The sequence below is a fragment of the Aedes aegypti genome, chromosome 2 (assembly GCF_002204515.2).
Source record: "Aedes aegypti strain LVP_AGWG chromosome 2, AaegL5.0 Primary Assembly, whole genome shotgun sequence".
In the NCBI taxonomy this organism is placed as follows: domain Eukaryota; kingdom Metazoa; phylum Arthropoda; class Insecta; order Diptera; family Culicidae; genus Aedes; species Aedes aegypti.
In genome coordinates, this window is record NC_035108.1 from 164,269,149 (window position 1) to 164,295,500 (window position 26,352).

The window sequence follows — 26,352 nt, forward strand, 5'->3', positions numbered from 1 at the left end:
GTTGTTTTCAGGGAAAAGCCTCAAAATTCGATACTATTTACGAAAAATCGTCGATTTCTATCTAAATTTCAAATGTTGTCCATCCCACAGATGTGGATCAGTGGAAGATGAAGGCCCTAATTATGGATCTAATCGACTCATGTCACGGATCAGAACACTATAAAGGCAATTTATCTGTGAGCTAATCGAATGGTGTGTTAGTGAAAGCATACGTTTGGGCGTTTCTTTCGGAATCGTCTTCTCGTTGATTCATAACTGTGGTATGGCTTTCAATGCCCCACAGTTATGAATCAACGCTTCTGGGATTACAGTTAGCATTTTATTTCCTACGGACGGAAAAATTATGCTTAAGCATATTATAACTGATTGCGATACTGTACAGATTTATGGTTTACACAGGAAAAAATTGTTTTGCGTAATTGCAACTATATTTGATGAGATATTCCCGTTTTAATTCAACTTTGATCTATATCTCTGTGCTATCCATAACTGTGGGGTAGCTGTATTATTGTTGATTGTTCTACCAACAGGAAGTTAGAACATTGTAGCTATTTCGATTTTTTCATTATTTTTCGATTTTTGCTGACACGGTGAGTGTATATTAACCACTCTCATTTTAAGCGTGAAAATATAATAAAACTGATACATATTAATTTGCCGCAAAATGATCTATTCGAAATCCAATTTTTAATTGAAAACAATTGTAAATTGTTTTATTTTGTTTAACTCTAGGCAACACATTTTTATCATATGTTTCCTAGACAATAAATACACAAAACTGGATTTCTATCAAGCTTGGACAAAAATTGTAGCAAAACGTCCAAATTTATCAAACTCAATGATACTGAATCATGAGCTGAAAACTTGGGCAGATTATTGAAAAATGGGACAATATTAAAAAAAAACTCTAAGGCAGAATTCTCATTTAATTATGAAAATGATTTTTATGGAAAACTTGGGATGGATTCTCATGCGGTTATCAGAAGAATTTTACAAAACTTCAAATGTTCCATAGACTCCTGTTTAGGATAAACTTTGAATTCAAAACATTAATTTATTTTTGCCAAATTAATTCCGAGAGATCAAACATAACGTGGACCCTAAAACTCAGTAAATATCAGCCACTACCAGTTACTATTCTAACTTACTTGTTTTTTACAAGAATGTGATCATCAGAAGTGTTGTAAAGGAGATAATGGTACCGTTCTGATTCATATTACGGACAGCTTCAAATTTCGGACACTCTACTTTGTATGGGAAACATTTCACATGAAATGTTTCAATTTTTGCCGTTCAAAAGTTCTCAATTTTGAGGCTATTTTTAGTAAGCTTTTTCCATAAATATCTTCGTAAATTTATAATGCCCAACTACCTTGGATGTCTATTTAGTGGTTTGACGATTTCAATTGATGATTTGACTGTTTCATTAATGATTAACATGAGCTGTCCGGAATTCGATTCAAAGTGTCCGGAATATGAGGCAAAAGTGAGGAAGCGTCCGGAATAAGAATCATGCAAAGGCCACACATTTTGATTTATTTAAAATTATTTAAGTTGCCGAAGCGTATTCTTTACCCACCATTCGAAAGATAAGGGCTTCCTACGCTCGATAACGCTAAGGTATCATACATGATGATTTATTTTGTATGCTCTATGCTGGGTTATACTTCACTGAGTCCTTAAATGTCCGTAATATGAATCAAACCGGTACATAGTTTTGCAGAACATTTTTGTTTTATAATTCTTGTCATATGAAAGCTATGAAATTTTGAGATGGAAAAATCTCATAAAGTATATCTGAGGCCACTTTTTTTTGTAAAAACTTGCGATAACGCCATTTTTTTACTTTTAATAGCAACCACACGGTATACGAATGTGAAAATGACAACTTTGACAAAGAAAGCTAACTGTTGAAGTGTCCATTACACACTAAACTGAGAAGCAGGCTCTGTTCCAGTGAGGACATAAAGAAGAAGTAGAAGTGGATACAATATATAGAATAGTAATTTGATCAAGGTCACCATGTATTTATTTTGAAGAGTATGATAAATTATTCACTAGTTGTTTCGTTGGTCAATGCCTGTTGACTATCGTTAATTTGATGAGTTGTTTGATTTCAAACAAATAGAAATTTTAATGAAAGTTCGATAAAAAACTTCAGAGCGTGTATTCAGAATATGAGTCATGTTTAGAATTTGAGTGTGTTTTTTTATGTGATTCAACTCTGCCTACAAATAATTCTTCTTTTGTCTTCCAAATTTTTCCACTTTACAAAGAAAATGACTTCGAGTATTCAAACTATAGACTGCAACCCAAAAATATGTTCGAGGAGCATTTTTCGATTTTTTCATACTTCTTTTTCATCTTCTTGGCATTATGTCCTCATTGGAAAAGAGCCTGCATCTCAGTTTTGTGTTACAATGAGCACTTCAAAAAATATTAATTGAGAGCTTTCTTTGCCAAAGTTGCCATTTTCGCAATCGTATATCATACGGCAGGTACGATGACACTATATGCGGAGTCAAGAAAGAATATGCGGAGTCGTAGAAATTTACATTACGAAAAGATCCTAAGCTGACCGAGAATCCAACCTAGACATGTTCAGCATGGTTTTGCTTTGTAGCCACGGGCTCTAACCACTTGGCTAAGGAAGGCCCACTTTTTCAAGGCCAAAAAAAGTAAAATGTCACGAAAGGGTAGTGTTCATCAGGATATTTGGTATTTAAACAACTTCTATATAGTTTGTGTGACATTTCGAAACATTCGAATCGAAAAAAGGCAGATGCATCAGTGGATCCAATGTCCATTCGACCTTGAAACGATGCACGCTGCATATTTGCATATCAGCATCATTTGGACGAAACCGGCTCTTGTCGCATCATATGCTAATGGCGAGGTGATAAAAACTCGCTGCACAGTGCTAAACATTCGTTCAAATTTGACCTCGAAAAAGGGTTCGTCGCTTTCAATGTTGTTTCATTAGCATACGCCCATCTAACCGGTTTAAGATGTAACGATGGAAGAGCCACTTCGTTTGGACACGGGCAGCAGCTACTACCGCTGCTAAATTAGTGTGTAGTAACTTGAGCAATCATTTAACATACCGCATTGTTTGGAGCCCACGACTCGACCGAGAGCTTTTTACGCTTCAAGTCCGGGTTCAGAAATAAAGGCTTGTTCTCTCGGCAACAACACTGAATAGTGACTCGTCAAGCACCCACTAAGCTTGCACAAAAAAGGAAGTGTATAGCCATTGGCTATGACATTCAAAATATGGAGCTGAACCCTGCCGAACCGGTTTCCCGAGCTTGGTTCTCGGCACGAAGCTGGCAGCGAAGGAACGTATGTTCGTTCTTGACTCTTAGTTGAAGAACAAAGTTCGCATTACGAAATACACATCATGCGAACATCTGTAGAACACTATGAGGTCATCGTCTTCATTGTAGAATCAGCAAGTAACTGACAGTACTCCCACTGTTGAACTTGATTTTAGAATTTCTTGAGTAATCGCTTTGAATCGTAACACGTCAATGTGTCTTGCCAAAAAGGTAATTAGTAACCATATGTTTAAAATATTACTTATTCACTATTCATTTAGACCGATTCCTTCCAGAAGGAGTAGAAATTATCAGTAATCGTGCATGATAATCTTCGTTTTTGGTATGACAACAATTCAGCAATCATTTTGACTCAAGAGGGACTTGTAAAAAGGGCCTGTGTATTTTGGCATGCAATTTATTTGCAAAATCCTAGCTCCGAAATTGTTGGTTTAAGAGAGAAACATTCTACCGTTTCATAAATGTAATTTGAGTTTCACTTAGTGTGCAAGTAGTTCTTCAAAAACCTCTTTCATGTATGATGAGAAATAACGTATTTTACGTGTTGTTCTGAATTTTCATTCTTCCCATTTTTATTGCATCTTGAAAAATTAAAATATTTGAAAATTGCAAAGATTTAATTTAGCAAGTGAAGCTGTCCGAAACTGGGGGACAGAAGGTGCTAGACCAATATTGTAGTTTGACCACATTTAGTTCAAATATGACTTTCAAATTTCCATTATTCCTGCGAGAATAAAATTATTTTTCCATGTTCAAAATCAGTATGAAATAAGTTCAAATTTAAGTATCGCCTTAACTCAACTTTTTATCGGATTTCAAACATCTCTATTTTTCTAAAACAGCGTGCATATTTCAATGATGTTATTATATGTTATTCTACGCAACCATATTTCTCCATAATAGCTTCCTTTTCTTCTCATAAACCATCTTGATTGGACCTTGATTTCTCAATTTTTCGACGGTGTCCGGTATTGGATGTTGTCCGGTTCTGGAAGATCTCCACCTATATGAAACCATTTATAAAACAATGATGAAGCCATAACCCAAAATGCGTTTCTTGGGCTACCTCAATGGTTCATTGAATCGCAGTAGGGATGGTACACAAATTGTGCCACTCTAAATTTCTACTTTTTTGATCGTCCCGTTTTCACTGATTTCATTACATTTGCCACAGAACTGACACTGCCAATCGACGTATTGGCTTGTTGATACACAGAATAGTTGAAAAGAGCGTTCAAATTGCTTCAAAACTGATGAAGTATCACTAAAATTACTAAAACTTTTCTGCCTTGTACCAATAGTTGCGGCAAAGTGTTCCTATAGTGGAGGATCCCATAAGAAAACAACGGATACCGCAACTATAGGAACACAAATTAAAAATATACCGCAAGTAAAGGAACAGAGTACCAATAGTGGAGGTATTATTTTTCACTGACATGCCGTGGATTACTGCGATGAAATCATTTTTCTCATTAAGTCAATGATCGTTTCTACCCGTTACAACATTTACATATGCATTTATTGCGCTTCTTGAATTTAGGCGATTAAATGAAGTTCAATCGTGCTTAGTACCTAAACTATTGGTACATCTACCCTATTGGATTCTTATGAAGAAACTGTGTTGAAAAATTAAAATATTTGGAAATTTGTTGGTGTATAATTTATAATTGAAAGTTTTTTTTTCATGATGATAAGCATTTTTTGGTTCTACTTGGAGGTAGAATTTTTCAAATCAATTACATGCAAAAATTAAAAGGCTTTTTTCAAAAGTTACTCTTGAGTTAAATTTGTCAAATTATCTATGTTACACAATTAAAAAATTATCTATATTACACAATTACACAATCAAAAATGATTGTTTGAGGAAAGACTTAGCGTTAATTTTGTCAAAAACAGATACAGTTTCGAATGCGGTCGAAAAACAGGAAACTGCATTAGACCTCCGGCGAAGATTAGAATTGTCTTCAAACGCCATTCTGTTAGGGGTACCTCGGGTGCCAAACGAGAATACCAGAACTCTTGTTACCATGACATGCAATACTCTTGGTATCGATGAGGCCAATGCTATTGTTTCGTGTACTAGATTACCTTCATCTAAAACTGAGATCAGCCCAATAAGAATCGTATTCAAAGACGTGCATGCTAAGGAACGTCTAATAGAAAAGAAGCAAAAATTTGGTCCCCTGACTGCATCGATGATATCCGGAATTCGGTGGCCCAATGGTTGGACCAATAAGATTTTCATCAGAGACGATCTTTCCCCACTCGCGATGGAAATCTTTCGTGAGCTCAAAACGCTACAACCTTTGCATAAATTCCGTTACGTCTGGCCTAGGCGTGATGGCGTAATATTCGTAAAGTTTCATGAGGATTCCTACCCGGTTAAAGTTCGATCACGTGATGACCTGAGGAAACTTATTTTGAGTGCCCAAAATTGAAGCTGCTGATAACACTAACAGTTTCATATAAAAAATATTCCTCCAATGAATTCGAACAACCTGGCAAAAAATCATCGCACTAATTCTTTGGATGCAATTTTTACACCTGGCACTCTCAATGGCCTCAATACGTTGCAAATTAACATTCGCGGAATCAACCGAATGGAAAAGCTGGATTCTCTTTGCGTTTTTCTGCTAAATCTTCCCATTGTCATTGATATCCTTATAATTGGAGAGACCTGGATAAGAAGTGACAGAAGCAAGTACTATAACATTCCTGGATTTAAGAGTACTTTTTCTTCTCGAAGCAGCTCATCTGAAGGGCTTGCTATCTTCATCAGAGATGGAATCAGCTTCGAAGTGATATCCAACATGGAGGATAACGGATTGCATCATATTGAAATTGTTATTTTGGAGACTGACATGAAGGTTCATGGAATCTACCGTCCTCCTGGATTTGAAACCGATAGATTTATCTCTATTCTTGAACGTGTGATATTGTCTGCAGACCTGGATACTCCTTGTTTGATCTTCGGAGATATGAATCTTGCCATAAATAACACAGAATCACGTGGAGTTCAAAAATATTTGCAGCTATTGGCTTCTTACAACATGGTTGTAACTAATACTCACAGTACTCGCCCAATAAGTAACAACGTGCTTGATCATGTGGTTTGTCCTTCTGATGTATCTGGACGAATAACAAATTTCACTATGGATTGCGAACTTAGTGATCATTGTTATATTTTGACTCATTTTGAAACTGCAACTATGAAAGTCAGTCAAAAACTTACCAAGTCTATCGTACTCCACCAGCAAATAGACCTGCACTTCCGCATGTTTCTGGAAGCCACTGACTTCTCATGCTTGCAACCTAACGAACGACTATTGGCAGTTACGGATCGTTTCATGCAGCTAAAGCAATCGTTTACTACGCAGATATCGGTAAATGTCAAAGTCAAGAGGAATGTATGCCCTTGGCTTAATCTGGACATTTGGAAGTTGGGTAGAATCTCCAACAACCTTTTTCAAAGGTGGAAGAGAAATCGCCAAGATGAGCACGTCAAAGATCTGTTAACTTATGCAAATAAAAAACTGGCAGATGCTAAACGTCGTGCCAAATCTGCATACTACCAACAACTTTTTTCGACCAACAATCCCAAGCAGTTATGGAACCGGATTAACAATATGCTAGGAAATCAACTTGATTCAACTAAGCAACAAACGCTTATAGTGGATGATACTGAGATTACTAAGCCCGAAGATCTTGGAGATGCGTTCAACAACTTCTTTTCATCTATTGGAGATAGTACTGCTAGCTGCCTTAATTCAGACGGTAATATTAACAAATTCAATACTATGGACACTTGCGGTCAATCTATATTCCGGCGAACTGCCTCACCAACCGAAGTATCCAACATCATACGAGTGTTAAACAGCTCTAAAGCAACTGGAGTTGATGGATTCCCAGTATCAGCGCTTAAGAAATACAGTGATGTCCTCTCCCCAATTATATGCACCAGCTTCAACCATAGCCTTACTTCTGGAATCTATCCCGACTGTTTGAAAAAGGCGCTCGTTTACCCTATTTTTAAAGGTGGTGATCCCAGCAACTATCGGCCTATATCTGTTCTTCCTGCTCAAACAATTTGGATTCAGACATGGATCTTCAACAGAAGTAGCTGTTTTGGAGTTAGTCGACGATATTGCGAATTGTATGGATGAAAAATCGGCAGCTGGGGTAGTGTTCTTAGATCTCTCAAAGGCCTTTGATACGATTAACCATTCGATTCTTCTAAAAAAACTAGACGCATATGGCATACGTGGCGTTGCTAATGATCTGTTGCGAAGTTATCTGCTGAATCTTCAACAAAAAGTAAGAGTCTCCGGGATTAGTAGTGAGTACCGTAGCAGTAACTGTGGAGTGCCTCAGGGCAGTAATATTGAACCTCTGCTGTTTCTTATCTACATCAATGATATTGCAAAGCTCCAAATTAAAGGACACCCTAGACTGTTCGCCGATGATACTGCAATCATGTATAAGAGCAACTCCGTTACAGAACTATTTGCAGACATGTCAAACGATTTGCGTCTGGTAACGGCATATCTAGAGAACAATTTACTATCATTAAATCTGCACAAAACAAATTTAGTGGTCTTTGGAGCTAGAGAGAACCACGCTACACCTCATCCAACGTTGACAGTAAATGGCGTAACGATTGAAGAAGTTTCGTATTATAAATACTTGGGCATCTACATTGACAACAAGCTATGTTGGGATTGCCATACACGAAATACTGTTGATAACTGCGCATCGTTGTGTGGAATTCTAAGAAAGCTGTCGAAATATGTGCCACAACATGTCCTACTAAAAATATATTTCGCTTTTATCCATAGTCGGTATCAATATGGTATAACGACTTGGGGTACAACCTTCAACACATACCTTAAAGACATCCAAGTTCAGCAAAACAGATGTGTTAAAGCAATATTTAAACTGGATTACCTGCACCCAACAAATCAGCTTTATAGCATTACTGAACATAATATTCTGCCAATACAAGGACTGTACACCATGCGAACAGCCACGATAATGTTTAAAATCCTAAACAATCTCAATCTGCATCATAACTGTAACTTTAATGCTGCTGCACATCACCGTCAGACTCGATATGCTGATTTGCTGCAGAGAACTGGCTTTAGAACGGAAGTTGGAAGAAGAAGATTTCAAAATTTAGGGCCGGCAACATACAATCGATTACCAGAAGAAATCAAGAGTGCTCGAACGATTCAACAATTCAGGCGTAACCTTATATTTTATATAAAATCTAATATTGATCAATTCATTGTTCGATAGTATTCATGTAGAACTTTCTCTAAACTGAATTCAATAATGTAACTCGACTAATTTAAATAGCTATTTCAATAAGCTCTAACGTCGCTTTTAAGGAACACTGGTTTGATAGGGATTGTAAGTATTATTCTTATTGCTTTGTAGCATGATCATAAATAATAAATAAATAAATAGAAAAAAAATATTTTACTTCTCTGAAAACATCTGTAAATATTTATAAAAATCAATGGTCGAGTTCAGTAGTTGGCCGAAATGGCATGAAATTCGTACCCAACTAGAGCTGTATTGACTTAACTTAACAGAATATAAAGGGTATGTTAACCAACGTAAACCACAAAATTTGTATCAGGATCGGGCATTCGTCGGTCCTAAAATAGCAGTTTTTTCATAATGTGTTTATAGTACACACATGAAGTGATGATTCAGACGAGTTCTATTTTGTAAGAATAGTACTCCATTCGTGTTGCTTAATTTAAGCGTGATCAGTTCTGGATTTGGGTTATGAAGGGCATGGGTCAGATCTAATAAAGGGGGCCCTTAATACATAATTAAACGCATTTCGCCATGTCACAAACTGACATGTTGAATTAATAAGGCTTCAAAGCCCTATTCCAAATTTTTGCACCAAACGCTCAAACATGGGTCTCAAACATATATTTTATCAATTTCCAAATGTTTTGTATAGGTTCTAGTCCAAAAACATATTTTCTCGTTTTTTCGTAAAGTTTGCCACAAAACTTGATTTGAACTCAAATTTTGGATGAATTTTGTTTTCCGTGTACCTTTGTGAATGTTCCTATCTGCCATTTTTGTGCCTAAAATATATAACGTTCGTTGTGTTTTAACAATGAAGTAAACGTCAATGTTATTCAAAGCGCCAAGGTTAAAATTTGAACCAATATTTACTTATAAACCAGTTTTTATTTGGGCTGTAAAATTTGCTAAAAAACATGGTTTTTCATGTTTTTAAGGTGAAAATGAATCGAAGCCAAAGCTCAAATTTTCAAGAGCACAAATCTGGAGAACCGAACACCCGTTTTAGCTGAAAACTTAATCGATTGATTACCACCAGCTAGTGACCAATCGATTCAGTTTTCAGTTTAAACGGATTTTTGGATCTCCAGATACGTGCTCTTGAAAATTGAAGGTTTGGCTTCGATTCATATTCACCTTAAACAAAAAACATGATTTTATCTAAAATTTGAGAATTATTTTGAATTAAAAGTTTGAGATTATGAACTTCTTTCACTTCCAAATTGAGTTAATATCACGAATACTAAAACTTTGTAGCTACTTTTACCCAAATCCACTACCCTGAATAATCTGTTTTAAACGGAAGTCAATTTCAAAGAATATATCTGAGCTCATAATTATCATAATTTCAAATGATTTGAGGTACCAAACTAATTAATTATGTGCTATAAATTCTTCTCCAATTGATCGGCAGTCTTTTCAAATACAGCCAAACCTCTTTTTGCGCCCCTAACTGGGGGAGCGCAAAAAGAACCGGAGCGCAAAAGGAGGGAGCGTAAGTTGGAATTCTGAGCTTAAAAAGGGGGAGCGTAAGTTGGAATTTGGAGCGTAAAAAGAGGGAGCGTAAGTTCGAATTTTGAGCGTAGAAAGAATTGGAGGCGTAATAAAGCTTTTCGTTTTTTCTCGAGAAGTTTTGCGATGAGGTGGGGTTTATCCGTGGTACTTCTCAAGGGTATCAATAAATTAATGCACGAGTTCACTAATTTGACATTTGAGCGGTGCCATATTCACTCGTTACCATGGCCACATAAATAACACGGCACCGCTCAAACGTCAAATAGTGAACTCGTGCACTGGTCCATAGGGATGACGTAAACCATAGTCTGACGCCATTTTTAAATTCAAGATGGCGATTTCCGGTTTGTGAAAATAACTTGACACCCACGAATTACAAGTATTTTTGGAACGGGACCGATGGGTAGATAACGGAAATCGATGTCTGATGCCATTTCGGAATCCAAGATGGCGACTTCCAGTTTGTGAAAATCACTTAAAACGGGACCGATGAGTAGATGACGGAAATCGATATTTTACGCCATTTTGAATCCAAGATGGCGACTTCCGGTTTGTGAAAATCACTCGAAACCCACTAAATATGGGTATTTTGGGTACATATATTTCAAGTACTCAGTAAATTTTACTCGAAGTTAATTCTAAATCTGTAGTAGAAAATATCTTTTCAAGTAATTAATTGACCCTTGTTGGAAAATGTTATGGAAAAATGGACTTTGAAAGATAGAATAATTTGTCCACAGAGAATTTATTGAAAACACATTTTTGTTTTGCGTCCTCGGAAGCTCTTCTGATCGGGGAGCACGGAACATTTGCCTTCTTTACTCTCCCTCAAATCCGGACCTGAGCGTGATTGAACATAACTGGGAAGATAACTTACCGTTTCGATGGGCATCGTGTTGCAACTCTTGAGGGGCAGTTTGTAGCGCAGCGGTCCCTCCTGATCCCGGTACTCGGTGAGGCAGGTTGAGTTTTTCGCCAACCCCTTCGGATACACCATCCCACTGAACTGACCGTTCAGGTTAGCGGGTGCATCCTTGATCGTGATCAGCATCGAACCCGATAGACATTGTATCCGCACTGTGGGTTCTTTGGTGAATATCGTGGCAGATCCTGAGAGGAGGAGGATAGAAGAAGAAAAAAGGAATCACATATCAGTTCTCGGTTACGCCTCTCGTTTTACCGCTGGCTGAATTAGACAGCAGAGGTTCAGATCTTTGCCGCGAACGTTGAACTTCCCCGAAGGCGGACTGGAGATTCTCGGAGCTAGACACAGTTAACGAGAGGCTAAGGAGAAGGGAAGATTAAACGACGAGTCGCATAAGAACATTGTTGAAAATTGCTTTAATTCTTGCAGCCTCCTCATGCCTTGGTAAAACAACTTTGAGCTCTTTAGCTTAGATGGTGGTTAGCATGGATCGGTGCATGATGTTAGTTACTAGAGGAAAAAAAAGCTAGCTCGTGATCTCATAAATCTTCTCCGTAGCGCACAGCCCATCGTTCACAACCAGCCCAGCCAATGTGATCATGGTAGATAGTGTTACTTATTACTTGATGCCGCCTTTCGGTGCCGGTTTCGCTAATGGTATGAATAGACCTCATTCCGGTACGTCTTTCCGCATTCAAGCCGGTTATTGAGGTTCAGAAGCATGCTAGAATAAATCAGTTAATTTTGTACTGTTACTACATTCTTTTCAAGAACACATATGGACGTTACAAACCATGTGTCATGGTTGTTGATTACTAGAAATAGATGACATATGAAGTTAAAAATCTAGGGAAGCATATGAAAACAGCGTAACATTCTTCGCAAATCGAAACTTGTCATTAAGTTGTTCCAAAAATTCAGTTTGTAAATAAACTTTGTGACATTACTTTTAATTATGATTCGTGGTTTACGGCTTGCCAGCTGAGTGTAAATGAGAAAAATCAAACTTGGGGATTCAAATTCCATTTCCAAATAACTGAGTTTATTCTACCTGGTAAAATAAGAAAGTCAGAGCCGAAAAAAGTAAGGTGCAAAAATGACTTTCAAAAAGTTAATGCCCTGTGATGTTTGCGAAATGACCAGATCGAAGTAGAACATCTTTGCTTTCGATAATAAAAACAAATGGGAATGATGTGGTGCGATATGAACACATATTTGTTATATAAAAATTCTGAATACATTCCGCTCTCGATGTTCAGTCGAGTCACTTGATTACTTACATCCAAAGTGAAAGGCTTTTTTTCTAAAATCCATAAGAAAACTCAAATAAGGTTTCAAAAAAACCCTAAGAAATCTCAAATAAGGTGACTTCAAATACTAAACAAATGTTGGCAATTATAAATGAAAAAAGTTGATTTTTCCTGGTGATGGTTAGTTTTACCCGATATTCTCCAGACCGTTTTTATTAGACAAAAATCTCAATCAAATCTGAACTCACCGGTCGTTTTCTATGGATAAGCAACATGTGAAAAAAAAAATCGTAAGGCCAGTTTAGAATTTACGCTTTTTTGAAAGTATAGGTCCACGAATTAAAAAAAAACGATGATGTTCGAACTGTTTTTCGTTTACCGTGATAATCAGAAATATACCATCAAAACTTGGTTCAGAGTTGGTTTGCCTAGTGTTTGTAAAACTCTGGGCAAAGTTTTGAATCTAAAGTTTGACAAAACATAGGGTTACGCTCTTTTTGGGGCATAACCATCAGAAACAATAATTTTAAACAGAAAAACGTTCAAGGATCCGTCATCGTAATAATTGTCATCATCAAAACTTCAACAGCAGTTATTTCTGTTCAAAACTGAAATTTATTCACCGTGTTTCGGTAGGAGAATAGAATACAGTGTGTAGTAAACGAAAGATGACGGAATCAAATCAACATCTATTCGTTACCGCAATAGTTACCAGAATGAATCAACTCACGCCAACGATCACAATTTCGCTCAAGCAAATCAACTAGGTGCTATCTCGGAGCTTTATCTCCGAAGCTTCACCACTACATATTTAACCACACGCAAATCACTCGCGTTGCGTTTATCATTTTCCGAACACCACACGATTTTATACGCGTCGGCTTCAAGTCGTTTTTCTGTATTGGGCTCGCTTCAATCCGAAGCAAGCCTTCGTTTATTTTACGTTAATTTTTGATCCTGTACAAACTCAACAATATCATCCCATTTTATTTGACATTCTTACCATAACCACTACACAGTGGACACATTTTTATGTACACTTTCAATTTTTGAACAAAAATACTGCTTTTGAAAATTTTCAAATTGATAACGGATCCTGCCCTCTTAAATGGAATTCCAGTAACGTTATAATGTTCAAATGTTTTAACAACAAACTGCTATTACATCTCACAGAAGATGATTTTTCATATTTGATGCGGTCCGTGATTCTTTGCTAAATCATTTTTTCCGATATCAATCTATTGAATCTAGTACAATTCTGTTGAACGGTACAATCTAGATGCAAATTACAATGATTTCAGTGTAGGAGGTAATTGAATAATTCTCTTATGAAAAGTATGTAACATTAAATATGATACTGTGTTATTAAATTCAAAAACGAAGTACTTTCTTAATTGTTCATGCCTTTCTTGATTGTTTTCCAGTTTAACGCACATAAGACATTTCAAGTTGATCAACAGTATAAGATTAGAGAAGCTGAACCATGACTTTGTACAAAAGTTTCATTATTGTCTAAAACGAAATTCGACATCAAAAAACTAAAAACTGTAAATATGTACCGAAAAGCTAAACATTACATATAATTTGCAATTGGATTAGATGGACAAATTGATGTGAAGATTTGCAAAAAAGTTACACGTCTTCTCAGTGAGAATCGAACTCACGACTCCCCGATCTCTAGTTGGGGCGCGTTACCACTACGCCATGAGAGGACTCATGAAAGCAGAAGTTAACCTGAATTCGATTTCAGCTCAATAATCACGTGGTTCTTTTTCGCAAAGTGCACCTCTTTCGGAAGAATTAGATGTCCATCCAAACACAACGCTTTCTATATATATCCAATGCCTAGCCCGAGAGCGCATTGTTTTTTAGGTATAGGAATAGCACACTACACTAGCCAGCAACTGCACTGGCTGAGGTTTCTATAGTGTGGACTTCCAATGGGTCGCGACGTTCTCAAACGACCGGTTACGGAACATGAGTCCGTTGCTCGATAAATACTTGTTTTTAATTATGAATCGTGGTTTACGGCTAACCAGCCGAGTGGAAGTTTAACAACTACCGAAAAGCTAAACATAATCTTCATCTTCATCATCATCTCTTCATCATTGTGTAGCGAAATCGTTCATTTTATGTAAACACGGCCCGCAGCAAAGGTTTTCTTCCCACTGGAAGTGCAGCGTGACGTCATCGTAGATTAGTTCAACTCGAGAAGTTGCAAAAAGTTGCAAAAAAATTTATATGCATTAGAAAGGCCAACATTTATACATTGTTTTCAAGGTAGACTCATTCGTGTCTGCGCGTGTCTTTGTCACTTTTAAATGTTTGTATCTTTTTGCAACTTTTCGAGATATTTTAGTGTAAAAACGTAAATTTTCTATAAAAAAATGCTTATAACTCATAGAAAAAATGATTGTTTTATCTTGGTGTGTTCAGCAAAGTTTTGTATTTTGAAAATATATACATAGTGCTAGAACATTGTAAGCCATGAAAATCGCTGTGAAAAAAGTTAAGTGAATATTTGTACTTTTGAAGTGGTTTTTTATATAAAATCGCTATAAATCCTAGATAGAGGAGAAATGTCTTCGACAAGTTTTCTTTATTGAACATTTCCAAAAACTTTGTCGAAGACACCAAATGCTTTCATCGACAAATACAGAAAATAAAATTTTTATCAAGCTTATGAGTAAATTGATCTAAAATTTCTTAATCCCAAAATTTGCTGCTTAAGGTGAAGATGAATCGAAGCCAAAACTCAAATTTTCTAGAGCACAAATCTGGAGAACCAAGCATCCGGTTGAGCTGAAAACTGTATCGATTGGTCACCACCAGCTAGTGACAAATCGACCAAGTTATCAATTGGATATCTGGTTCTCCAGATTCATGCTCTTGAAAATTTTAGGTTAGGCTTCGATTCATCTTCGCCTTAACATGTACAGTAACTTTGCCGAACAAAGTATATCCAAACTTTCACCCTTTGACTCTGAAAAAGTTGATGATCGTGTATTTTGCATTTTAAACCACTGTGCCTCGGTGGGAAATTTGGTCGTATGCTGATGGAGAAGGGAGGTTTGCTTTTGCTTTTGCTTCTGCAAACCTGGAGTCTGTACTCTATGTTGGGAGCGGCTCACAACGGGGGCGGAACGTTTTGCATAAAGACGTTTCGCATAAGGACATTTCGCATAATTTTATGGATGGACGTTTCGCAAAATGGACGTTTGGCATAAAGAGAATTGTATGCCTTCTTTAAAATGCCACCTGTTCTTATATGAAACTGCTTTATGCGAAACGTCTATTATGCCAAACGTCCTTATGCGAAACGTCCTTATGCGAAACGTCTTTATGCGAAATGGGTCACCTCCGGTCACAACAGCGTCTGTTCCCCATGTCAGGGGCGGATCATCGTCCGAGTGCCAGAGAAGGACTCTAAGCTAAATTGCGCACTATGGTCCTCCGAAAATTCAGGAGGAACGGTCCTCTAAAAATCTAGGGGTTGGTGTCAGGCCCTGCAAGCCAGCCGTAAAACAAATCAAGCAACGAATAATTAACGAGAGAATACGAAGCGGGCCTGATACACCTGGAGATCATCGCCGCAGACAGAATCCAAAATCGACCAAGTTCTGATTGATGAGCGGCACTTCTCTGGCATTATCGACGTCAGGACCTATCATGGTGCCAACATCAAATCTGACCACTATCTAGTGATGGGTAGACTGCGCCCAAAACTCTGGAAAACTGGATGATGCCCCTCGTGAGGACTGCTGGAGAACAGTGAAAGCAGCTATCAACAATGCAGCTGAGAGCAATATCGGGTACGTGGGATAGAGTCGATGGAAGGATTGGTTCGACGAGGAACGTAGGTAGATTCTGGACGAGAAGAATGCAGCGCGGGCGGTCATGCTGCAGCAAAGGACCCGACAGAAGTTGGAACGTTATAGACGGAAACGGCAACAGCCTCTTTCGGGAGAAAAAAAGCCGAAAAACAACTCAAGAACAATAAAGCTACTGGTAAGGATGGTATCGGAGCTGAACTCATAAACATGTGCCTGGAAATGCTGGCCATTTGTCTGCACCGACTGACAGGCATAATCTGGGAAACAGAACAGCTACCGAAGGAGTGGAAGGAAGGGATAATATGCCCATTAGCCTGGGACACGGTTATATGAAAAATTTAGATTCTCGCTCCAGTCCACTTTTTGGATTGCATTTAGGTCCCATAACAACTGTGAAAAATTTCAGCTCGATCGGAGAAACAATATTTTAGCGCCAGCCGTTCAAAGTTTGTATGGGATTTACTATGGGAAAACTTACTTTTACAAATAAAAATCGCCAGAGGTCGCCCATTGTCCTCTATAAAAATTCTGAACACAGACCTCGATAGGTATTTCTACGATGAAAAACATTGCCGAAGATCGCAAATCAATCCGATGCTTGTGAAAAACGTTATTGAAGGTTTCAGGCGAGTATTCCAGTTCGTGAAGGTGTGAAGGTTTCAGGCGAGTATTCCAGTTCGTTTGGATCCCGTCGAGGACTACGAGAAGGTAGACTTTCGTGCCTGTTGTTCAATAATGTGCTAGAAGGTGTTATGCGGAGAGTCGGGCTTAACAGCCGAGGTACGATTTTTGCGAGATCCAGTCAATTTGTTTGCTTCGCGGATCATATGGGCATTGTCGGCCGAACATTTGAAAAGGTGGCAGACATGTACACCGGCCTGAAACCCGAGGCAGCAAAGGGTGGACTGGTGGTGAATGCGGCCAAGACAAAGTACATGCTAGTTGGTGGGGCCGTGCGCGACAGGGATCGCCTAGGTAGCAGTGTTACGATAAACGGGGATACGTTCGAGATGGTAGCCGTGAAATACGGAGGCGCGTCATCAGTGGAAGTCGGGACTACTATAGGCCTATTCACATGACGTCTCAAATCAGCTGATCGGGAAGCACATTGACAGTTCTTCTAGGAAAATGACAGGCCCGTGTTAGCACCGGTCCTCCACCGATGTAAACAAATGCATAGACGGATCTGTCACATGAAAAGGCCTATTTCCTCTACAAGAAGCTGCGGTCAAAAAAGATTCACACCCACACCAAATGTACCATGTACAAAACGCTCATACGGCCGGTAGTCCTTTACGGGCATGAAACGTGGACGTTGCTCGAGGAGGACTTGCAAGCACTTGGAGTGTTCGAACGTTGGGTTCTTAGGACGATCTTTGGCGATGTGCAGGAAAACGGTGTGTGGCGGAGAAGGATGAATCACGAGCTCGTCCAACTCAACTGCGAACCCAGTATCCAGAAGGTGGCCAAAGCTGGAAGGATACGATGGGCAGAGCATGTTGCCAGAATGCCGGACAGCAACCCTGCGAAGATGGTGTTCGCTTCGGATCCGTTGGTACAAGAAGGCGTGGAGCGCAGCGAGCTAGGTGGGCGGATCAAGGGCGTACCGATTTGGCGAGCGTGGGGCAGAACCGAGGATGAGAATTTCGGCCACGAACCTGTTATTGTGGCGTGCAATTGTTGATTCAGTGTTATCTGTTCAGATGTTAACTAAATAAATGAATGAATATTAAGATTTATAAAATCTTAGTACACAATGCGAATATCATCTAGGGAAAGAATAGTTTAACTTTGGGTTGTATCACTTTCGCATTGATCAAAGCATCATGCGATGGATATTAGCACATCACCCTTATATGCACATCTGCTAAAATGTCTCATCCCTTTTTCATTTGGATCAAAATTCAATTCTTACCAATTTCAATTCTTAAGCTGAGTATGCTGTTTCGCTTAAGAAAAGTAAAGAAATTCCTTGACGGAACGGGTCAAGAAATTTCCTACAAAGAGCTTCATTTGAAATTACATTTCTTCTCAACTGCGTACTGCGATCAAAGAAAAGTGATTTTCTTGATCATTTCTTGGAAGAATTTTCCCACGCATCGAAATAGGCGATTACTTTTCTTGTCAGCAGCAAATCAGCCTTTAAGCCTGATTCGCTGCTGACAAGTAATTTCTAGGCCTATCTTGATGCATGGGAAGTTCCTGCAAGGAATCGCTCAAGAAAGCGCTTTTTTCTGATCGCAGTACGCAGTTGAAAAGAAATGTCAGTTCAAACGGGAGTTGCTGTAGAAAATTTCTGCAAGGAAGAAGGCGAGAAATTTCCTTAACAATTCCTGTTCAGCAGCAAATCAGGCTTTAGCAACCATTGCCATGTACAGCGAGTCTATGCTATACTAGTTTTGAGCAACGTATTTGTCAAACTTATTGCTCTAAATTATTCTTCTATGTTTTGGTAAACGCAACCATAACTATCTTCGTTGTTCTACGCGCATAAACCGTTTGGTTTTGAGTTGCCTTGGTCGACAGCTAACAAAATGAATACCAATGTTCAATAGCAAAGCGGTTTTGATTTACTCTTCACAACTTCCTAATGGTTTGGCGTCAAGTACAAAAACAACATTTTACACCTTCTAATGTTCATTACTGTGTCGATTGATATAGGTACTTACGTTTAATGGAAGGAATCTGAGCACATCGCGTGAAAGTAGCTATTGTCTGAAAGAAAGAAAAATCAAAGAAAACACTTATTAGTAGTGGCACCTCATTAAATTGCGGAGCAGAAGGGGGTTGGATGGCAATTTGTGCCTTTTTCATCGGTATCGCAACACAACAGAGCGCACAACCTTTAAAAATACAAATAGGAAAAATTCAAAATGTGCGCCCATTTGTAACGCTACCAGGCCACTTGAAAGTTCGTTTGCCTTCCACACCCATACGAGGCGAAGCGGCGGTCATTGATTTCATTTGGTCCGTGGGCAACTACGAATCTATTATGCTCATTATAAAAAAAATAATCGGTTCGCATCGAACGTCGATCCAGCCACAGTTTGCGGGATGCATAGTAGGTACCATAAACCGTGGTAATATTGATCAGTTCTTGTTGATATTTCTTAAAAAAATCTTTTGAATGTGTAATAAATAATTGCACATAACTATTTTACGTAACCTATTTTTTTATTCTTGAAACTTTTAAACATAATCGAATTGTAATAACATTGATCATCAACGATTGTTTAAGTTGTGGTATTTTAAATATCGTTACAAACTAAATTCATGGCCTCTGAAGCTAAATATGAAGGTCAAAGACTTTTAAATCAATAGCCCAAAGGTAGACAATTTCCAAAGGGAATCCTACTTTTTGAACTACAGTCGCCTCTCCACATCTCGATATCGAAGGGACCATCGAGATAGGGAGAGATCGAGACATAGAACAAGTTTTTAATGAATACTAGATTGAAAACCGATCCGTTGTTAGGAAAATAGGAATAATAATAAACAAGCAGACGTCCTTTCACGCACCTCAATTTTGTTCAATCACGAAAATCTGGTCTAGTATCCTTTGATGAAGTGCTTATCGACATGTGGAGAGAAAATTGGGAACGAAAAATCAACAAAACCACATCGAGATATGGAGAGAAAATTTATATGCAGAATGAAGGGAGGCATAAATCTTCGATAGTGTATTCCAAAATCCTGCATTAATTCTGAAAGATGAAAGTTAACGCATGAACGAAACTCAATTTACATGTTCCAACAAAATATCTCTGATTCGAGCTTTTTACGAGGTCACTCGGATCAATGTTATCCCGTTTTACGGTATTGAACGGCCTTCTCACGAACGCATCATTCAGTTGGCGGCATCCGAAATAGGCAATTGTTAAAAACCTCAAATTGGCGCCAATGAAAACTATAATTATTCCAGACACCCCAAGAAATTAACCGTATTCCGATTTGAACGAAGGAGGGTGTTGCAAATTTGAAATCATGCTCGTACGAAGCGGGACCATATGAGAGTAGGTAGGCTGGGCGGTACTTCATGAAATTCGTGGCAAAACAGATCATGCCGCTGCTATGGCGGTCATATAAATTATAGCGAAGCCGACCTGGGGCAAAGTCGTGACTTTGTTGAAATTGGGCGAATGTGAGCTATGGTGGAAATGGTCTACAACCATTTCATTTTATGTTGCAGACCGACCGAGAACGTCCGATCTTTATGGAGGTGCCATGGTTGCGGTACGCAACGAGCAAACATTTAATAGAATTTCGTTTTGAGGCTTGCCAGAGTTTTTATGCGTTACTTCTATTTGAGTTTCAATATTTGTTTTAATTCGACCTAAAAATAACTTAAGGACTGTATCGGAAAAAAAGTTGTAAACATTCAATGCAATAAATGAGATATTTTAAAAATATACCTAGATGATTCAATGTTTTATAGACAACAGCTTTTTTGTGGTATAATTTATAAAATATATCACTTGTGACATATACTATGTTAAATGTTTAGAAAACAGAAAATTAGACTTTAAAATTCCAATTGTAGCTTCCAGAAATACTTATGAATTATTTTTTGATACAAACTTAAATTTAAAATTTTAAATTCAATTGAAAATATATTTGTATTTTGTTTTTAGTGATTGTTGCTGGCATTAAATAATGACACGGAGAATAATTTATTCATGTCAATATTACTACTACCTAAAATATTCAAGAGTATGTTAACTTACGAATTGTTGATTCAAAATTTGTTTTAAAGTCAAATTTATTGTCAAATCAATTTTACACACTGTGTTGATTCAGCTAAGCACTTGTTCTTCTTTTTGGTGGCATTACGTCCCCACTAGGGCATAGACCGCTTCACAGTTTAGTGTTCTTATGAGCACTTTCTTAGCTAATAACTGAGAGCTTCCTTTGCCAAATTTGCATTTTTGTATTCGTATATCGTGTGGCAAGTACAATGATACCACAGACAAACAGACGTAACACTTAGAACCAATTTCTTCAAAATACATCGCTCAGTTTACACTACCATCATCTGGTGAGTATGTTGCAAGAAAAGGTGTTTCGTGCACCATGATGGCGGTAGTGTGAAACTTCAAACGCGAAGAAAAACTGTGCGCGTGCCTCTGGTTGTGTGATTTGTAACATGACGAATTTGAAATGATCGTCAAATGAGTGGTCGATGGAAATTTTGTCAGTGGAATGGAAGAATGGTAGTCGGTTTGAATATCGCCCTATTCCTTTAGCGCACCCCAACCATGTGCCTAATAGAATACCTGATTGTACTAAATTGAAAATTATTCAATATGTAACAAATTATGCTCGTTGATATGAAGAACTATGTTTCAGGAAGCTCGTGATTGTCCACACACATTTTTTTTAGAGGGGATCTATTTAGATTTACATTTAGAACATTCTTTCGTGGGACAATAATTTTGAGGCATATACTTAAACTTCAATTATATTTAAAGGGTGGAAGTTAAGCTAAGAAAACAGATACTGGACTTTGAATTTTCCAAGTTTAGTTCGTCACAGTCCTTATAATGAACAATGTGATATAATATTTTATCGGTTAATCACGTATGAACTAAACTACAAAGCATAAGTTGATAACATAAATAACATGTTTTCTGCGCAACTCATCGTTTCATTACATAATTCCCTACTTTATTATCTAAACCCAATTTACGCCCTTTGTAAAAACGGAGGCGTAAATTGAATTTACTTCGTAAAAAAGTGACGTAAATCGAATTTACTTCGTAAAAAAGTAACGTTAATTGAATTTGTAATCATTTGAAGCACCTTAAAGTTATTCTGACAATCATGGAAAAAAACAGCCCCAATATGTTGACTGTGAAAGATATGCAATGATTCGCCGGCGTTTCGGTCCTTGAATCGGACCTTCTTCAGGGCTCGACAATCGGTGTGTCAGTCGCGAAAGTGTTACAACTGACATTGGATTTGTAAACACTGAAACACAATTTTCAAAATTTACTCAATTGATTAGGTAATATCGAGTACTGATGAAGATTCGATACAAGGACAGGAACGATACAAGGGCGGAATCGTTCTTACATTCCAAGACACGGTAGCTGCCGTGATTTTGACACATATTCTTTAAAGTTTTTTACATTATTTCCTAGACTTTTCTACGAATCGAAGAACAAATTATCAACAAAAATATGATCATTTCATGTAAAAATCATCCAATGTCCAGACAGTCTAATGGCAAAAAGATTTCTGTAAGAATTGCTTCATGAATTATCCAGAGATTTCTCAAGGATTACTTTGAAGTACTGCTTCATTATTTCTTCTAGCAATTTTGAAAAATTAATTAAGACGTTTATCTAAGACCTCAGGAGTTTTTTCCACAGATTTTGTCAAAAATTTATAGTCAGTTTAAAATATTTTGTCAACTTTGGGGATCATGCATTAACTAATCATATTACACATCAAGTGATGCTGACCGAATTTACATAAGCTCAAGCGCTGACCGAATTTGAATAAGCTAAGGGCTGTCTCAAAACCACGTGATTGAAACCACGGTGGCCAAATAAAGATCATGAAAACTTCAAAAAACCTCATATCGTAATTTTCAGATATCTCAAAGATTAGTTAACTAATTTATATAATTTTTATAAATGAGTGGCTCCTTATTACATGGCATTGTAAGCCCACATTTTATTTTTTCGAAAAGTTGACGTAAAACGCAATGGTCGCCTAAGACATTTTATATGGAAAATATCGGTCCCCAACGGAACATTGCAATATCTTCAAAATCAGATCACCAATCATCATTATCGATACATTTTCTTAAACTAGACGAGTTTTTTGAGAACTTGTAAAAAAATAGTGCAAAAATACAGAGAAACAAAAAAATTATCGCGATTTGATTTTTTTTTCTCGTGGGATAAAATAAAGCTACCGGTAGAGGGGTTAAATGAAAATCTAACATTCATCTTACCAAGGACATTGCCAGGAATCTCTAAGTACCCTTCTAGAAATGTTTCAGGGTTCTTAAACGTTTACTATCTTTTTATTAACTCATAAATACACATTTTCCCGGTCATTTTTAATTCCCGGGTTTTTCTCGCTTTTCTCGGATTTCCCGGATGGACCCTTTTTGTTTATGTTCTTGTAGAATCTTAAGTGATTACTGATGACAAGTTAAAGTTCGACTGTCGTATTGACAATGTTATCAAGAAAATAGCCAAAAAGTATGGAATTCTCTGCCGCTTGAAAAACGATTTGAATATTGCAAGTAAAATACAGTTGCATAAATCAATCATCTCTCCTCATCTAGACTTCTGCCCCTCCATCTTGTTTCTAGCAAATGAATCTCAAATATCAAGATTGCAACGTTTGCAGAATAAAACAATGCGTTTGCTTCTAAGATGTAACCGGTTCACTTCCTCCTCTTTTTATTCCATGCCCTACAAGTGAAGCAAAGAATTGTGTATTTCACAATGGTGTTTATTTTTAAAGTAGTAAATGGATTGTTGCCTCGATATTTGTGTGATCGAATTGACAGAGGAAGTGATGTTCATAGATATAATACTAGAAACGCGGATGATATAAGAACACCGTATTTTTTAACCAGTTCTTCACAAAATTCTTTGTTTTTTTAAAGGAATCAATGTCTTAAATACGATGCCTATACACATCAAACGTGCAACAACACTAACACAGTTCAAAAGACTATGTATTTCACACGTCAAAGCTGCCTTTTGAACAGCTTCTCTGATAAGTTTTTTAGAATTAGACGAATTTTATATCTTGACGAAGTTTTCATTTACTGATATTTTGTATGGACTAAATTGTATTTTTTTGTTTTATATTATTGGGGCACTAATAAACTATAATGTTCGCCTCAATGATGATGATGGATTTTTTATATTTTGACGTAGTTATGGTTTACTCTTTTTTTTTGAAGTCAACAGATATTTGACTCCCGCGCGCGGTATACAGGTATAAATGACTTTTGATTATTTATCAACTAAATTGGAGATTTAGGTTGTTGGGTGATTCCATTAATTAGTAGTAAGTTATCTGGTTGAATGTCGGAAATTTCTTGAAAATACGAATAATGCCCATAGTTTTGAAATAAGCTTGCGGGGTTACCAAATCTGGCAATGTTTTGGATTTTTTTTGGACTTTTATGATCACTAGTAATGCTTACGAATATTGATGGTTGAGACCAACAGTGTTTTGAAATTTATGATATTTTTTTGTTGTATAGTATGGAAACTTCTGATGTTGTTTACACCTGTTATAATAATCAGACCGAATATTGCTTGTAAATCTAGTGAACATTGATCATAATTAATCACCTAAAAGATATATCGTCTAGCTCAAACCTCTATAGGGGTATGTGGCATCATCATCATCATCATCATCATCATCAAGTAGAAGAATCCTTTAACTAGCCTACTTTGGTGTTTTTGTGCGTAGGACTTTCCGTAGTTCCGTAGGACTTTGCGAGGTTAAAATCTTACGCAAAAAAAACGAAAAACTTACTAATATTTTCTCAGATGACATCGTACAAGGTTCGAATGAAACGTGAAAAGTTCTAGAACATATAATGCACATATTTCGTACGTATCTCATGAATATTTACATGATATGTCATGTAAACTTCAAAGACATGTTATGTTTAATTCAGTTATATCAATCATGTAATCTATTAAATTTACATGATTTGAGACTTAAATTTACATTACTTCATTTATATATCGCATGAACGAAGTTTACCTGACATGTAATCTTTACTGTTAGAAGTACAGTCAACTCTCTCTTACTCGATATTCCGTATCTCGATATCGAGTTAGAAAACCACAGTAAAAGTTAGTTTTTATGGCTACCTCGACAGTCACTTGGATCGCATTTACTCTGATTTTGAACTTGATTCTTCCCTAACTCGTGTCCCTTAAATATCGAGATATGAAGAGTTGACTGTATTTATACCTATTTGCTTCTAACATTCCATTTGTACAAATTTAGCCGGCACGAAATGATTTTATCGTCAAATTCCATATGACTAACTCCAATTGGTTAAGTTGGAAGAGCTGTGGACTCATATTTGCCGCCAGACCGATTCCACAGCGTATTCATTTCACGTACCCGCACCAAATTAAATATTGAGCACCGGGTTAATTTCGCGCATGCAGGATACTCTTTTCCATCTAATTTTGCACATTTTTATCGTCCGCAAGTAAACAGTACCCAGTGGCTCGTGTCGTGACAACAATTTAAGCAAATTTCTGGTGGCTCGCCTTCTAGTCGGCTTGAGTTTAAAGACCTGCAGTCGTAGTGTGCTATGTAAAGTAGAGTTACAGTAATACCTCGATATAACGTAACCTCGATATAACGTAACCTCTTTATAACGTAACTCGATATAACGTAACTTTTACCTCGATATAACGTAACTTTTATTTTGCTCCCTTTCATTTTTCCATCTTTAATTAAAACATGAATTATTAAGTACAATAAACATTTTTCAATATTCAAACACCAACCAATATCAAATCAGAGCAATGTAAGTACTGAATACAGTCATACATCGATATCGAGTGAGATATAAGCTCAATGGGAAAACCAACATTTTGTCATTGCTGTACATTTTATACAAATGTGCAGCAATTACAAAAGCATTCTTCTTGTTGTATTTACACTTCCACTGGAACCAAGTCTGCTACTCGTATCAATGTTCTATGTAAACTTTGATAATTATTGATTTAGACTTTGCATTAAAAAAAACTAAATCAATCTCGGATTAGACTTGTGTGTTGACGGACCACGCTGCCATCGTCAATCTTTTCTAAAAATGCCTAAGAATATATTTTGCTAGTACTTAAGGAGTTGCTACAGATATTTTTTAAATGATTTTTCAAAAAAAAAAAAATGATGTTTCTCGTTACGGATTTTAATTAGAATCCATCCGAGGATGCCTCCAGAGATTCCTCCAATAACTTCGCGATGAACTCATCCTAAACCCTTCTGATAGTCATGTATCAAACTTGAAACATTTTTTTAATAAGTCCGATAGGAATCCCCATAAATTTCACTAGTTACCTCTCCTGATATTAATGTATAAATACTTCTGAGATTTTTTTCCAGGGATTCTACCAGATGTATTTTAAAAGCGTTTTCAGGGATTCCTTCAAGAGTTT

General features: G+C 37.1%; 1 protein-coding gene across 3 annotated transcripts in view; it reads right to left on the reverse strand.

Annotated features, from left to right (window-relative positions):
* The window catches only part of LOC5572535, a 214,087-nt gene that overhangs the window by 70,489 nt on the left and 117,246 nt on the right, over window positions 1-26,352 (reverse strand). For all 3 annotated transcript variants that reach the window (XM_021842996.1, XM_021842998.1, XM_021842997.1), the window contains 2 exons: window positions 18,856-18,901; window positions 11,056-11,288 (listed from right to left, as the gene is read on the reverse strand). In XM_021842996.1, the coding sequence (XP_021698688.1) occupies window positions 11,056-11,288; window positions 18,856-18,901 (279 nt within the window). The remainder of the gene's footprint in view (window positions 1-11,055; window positions 11,289-18,855; window positions 18,902-26,352) is intronic.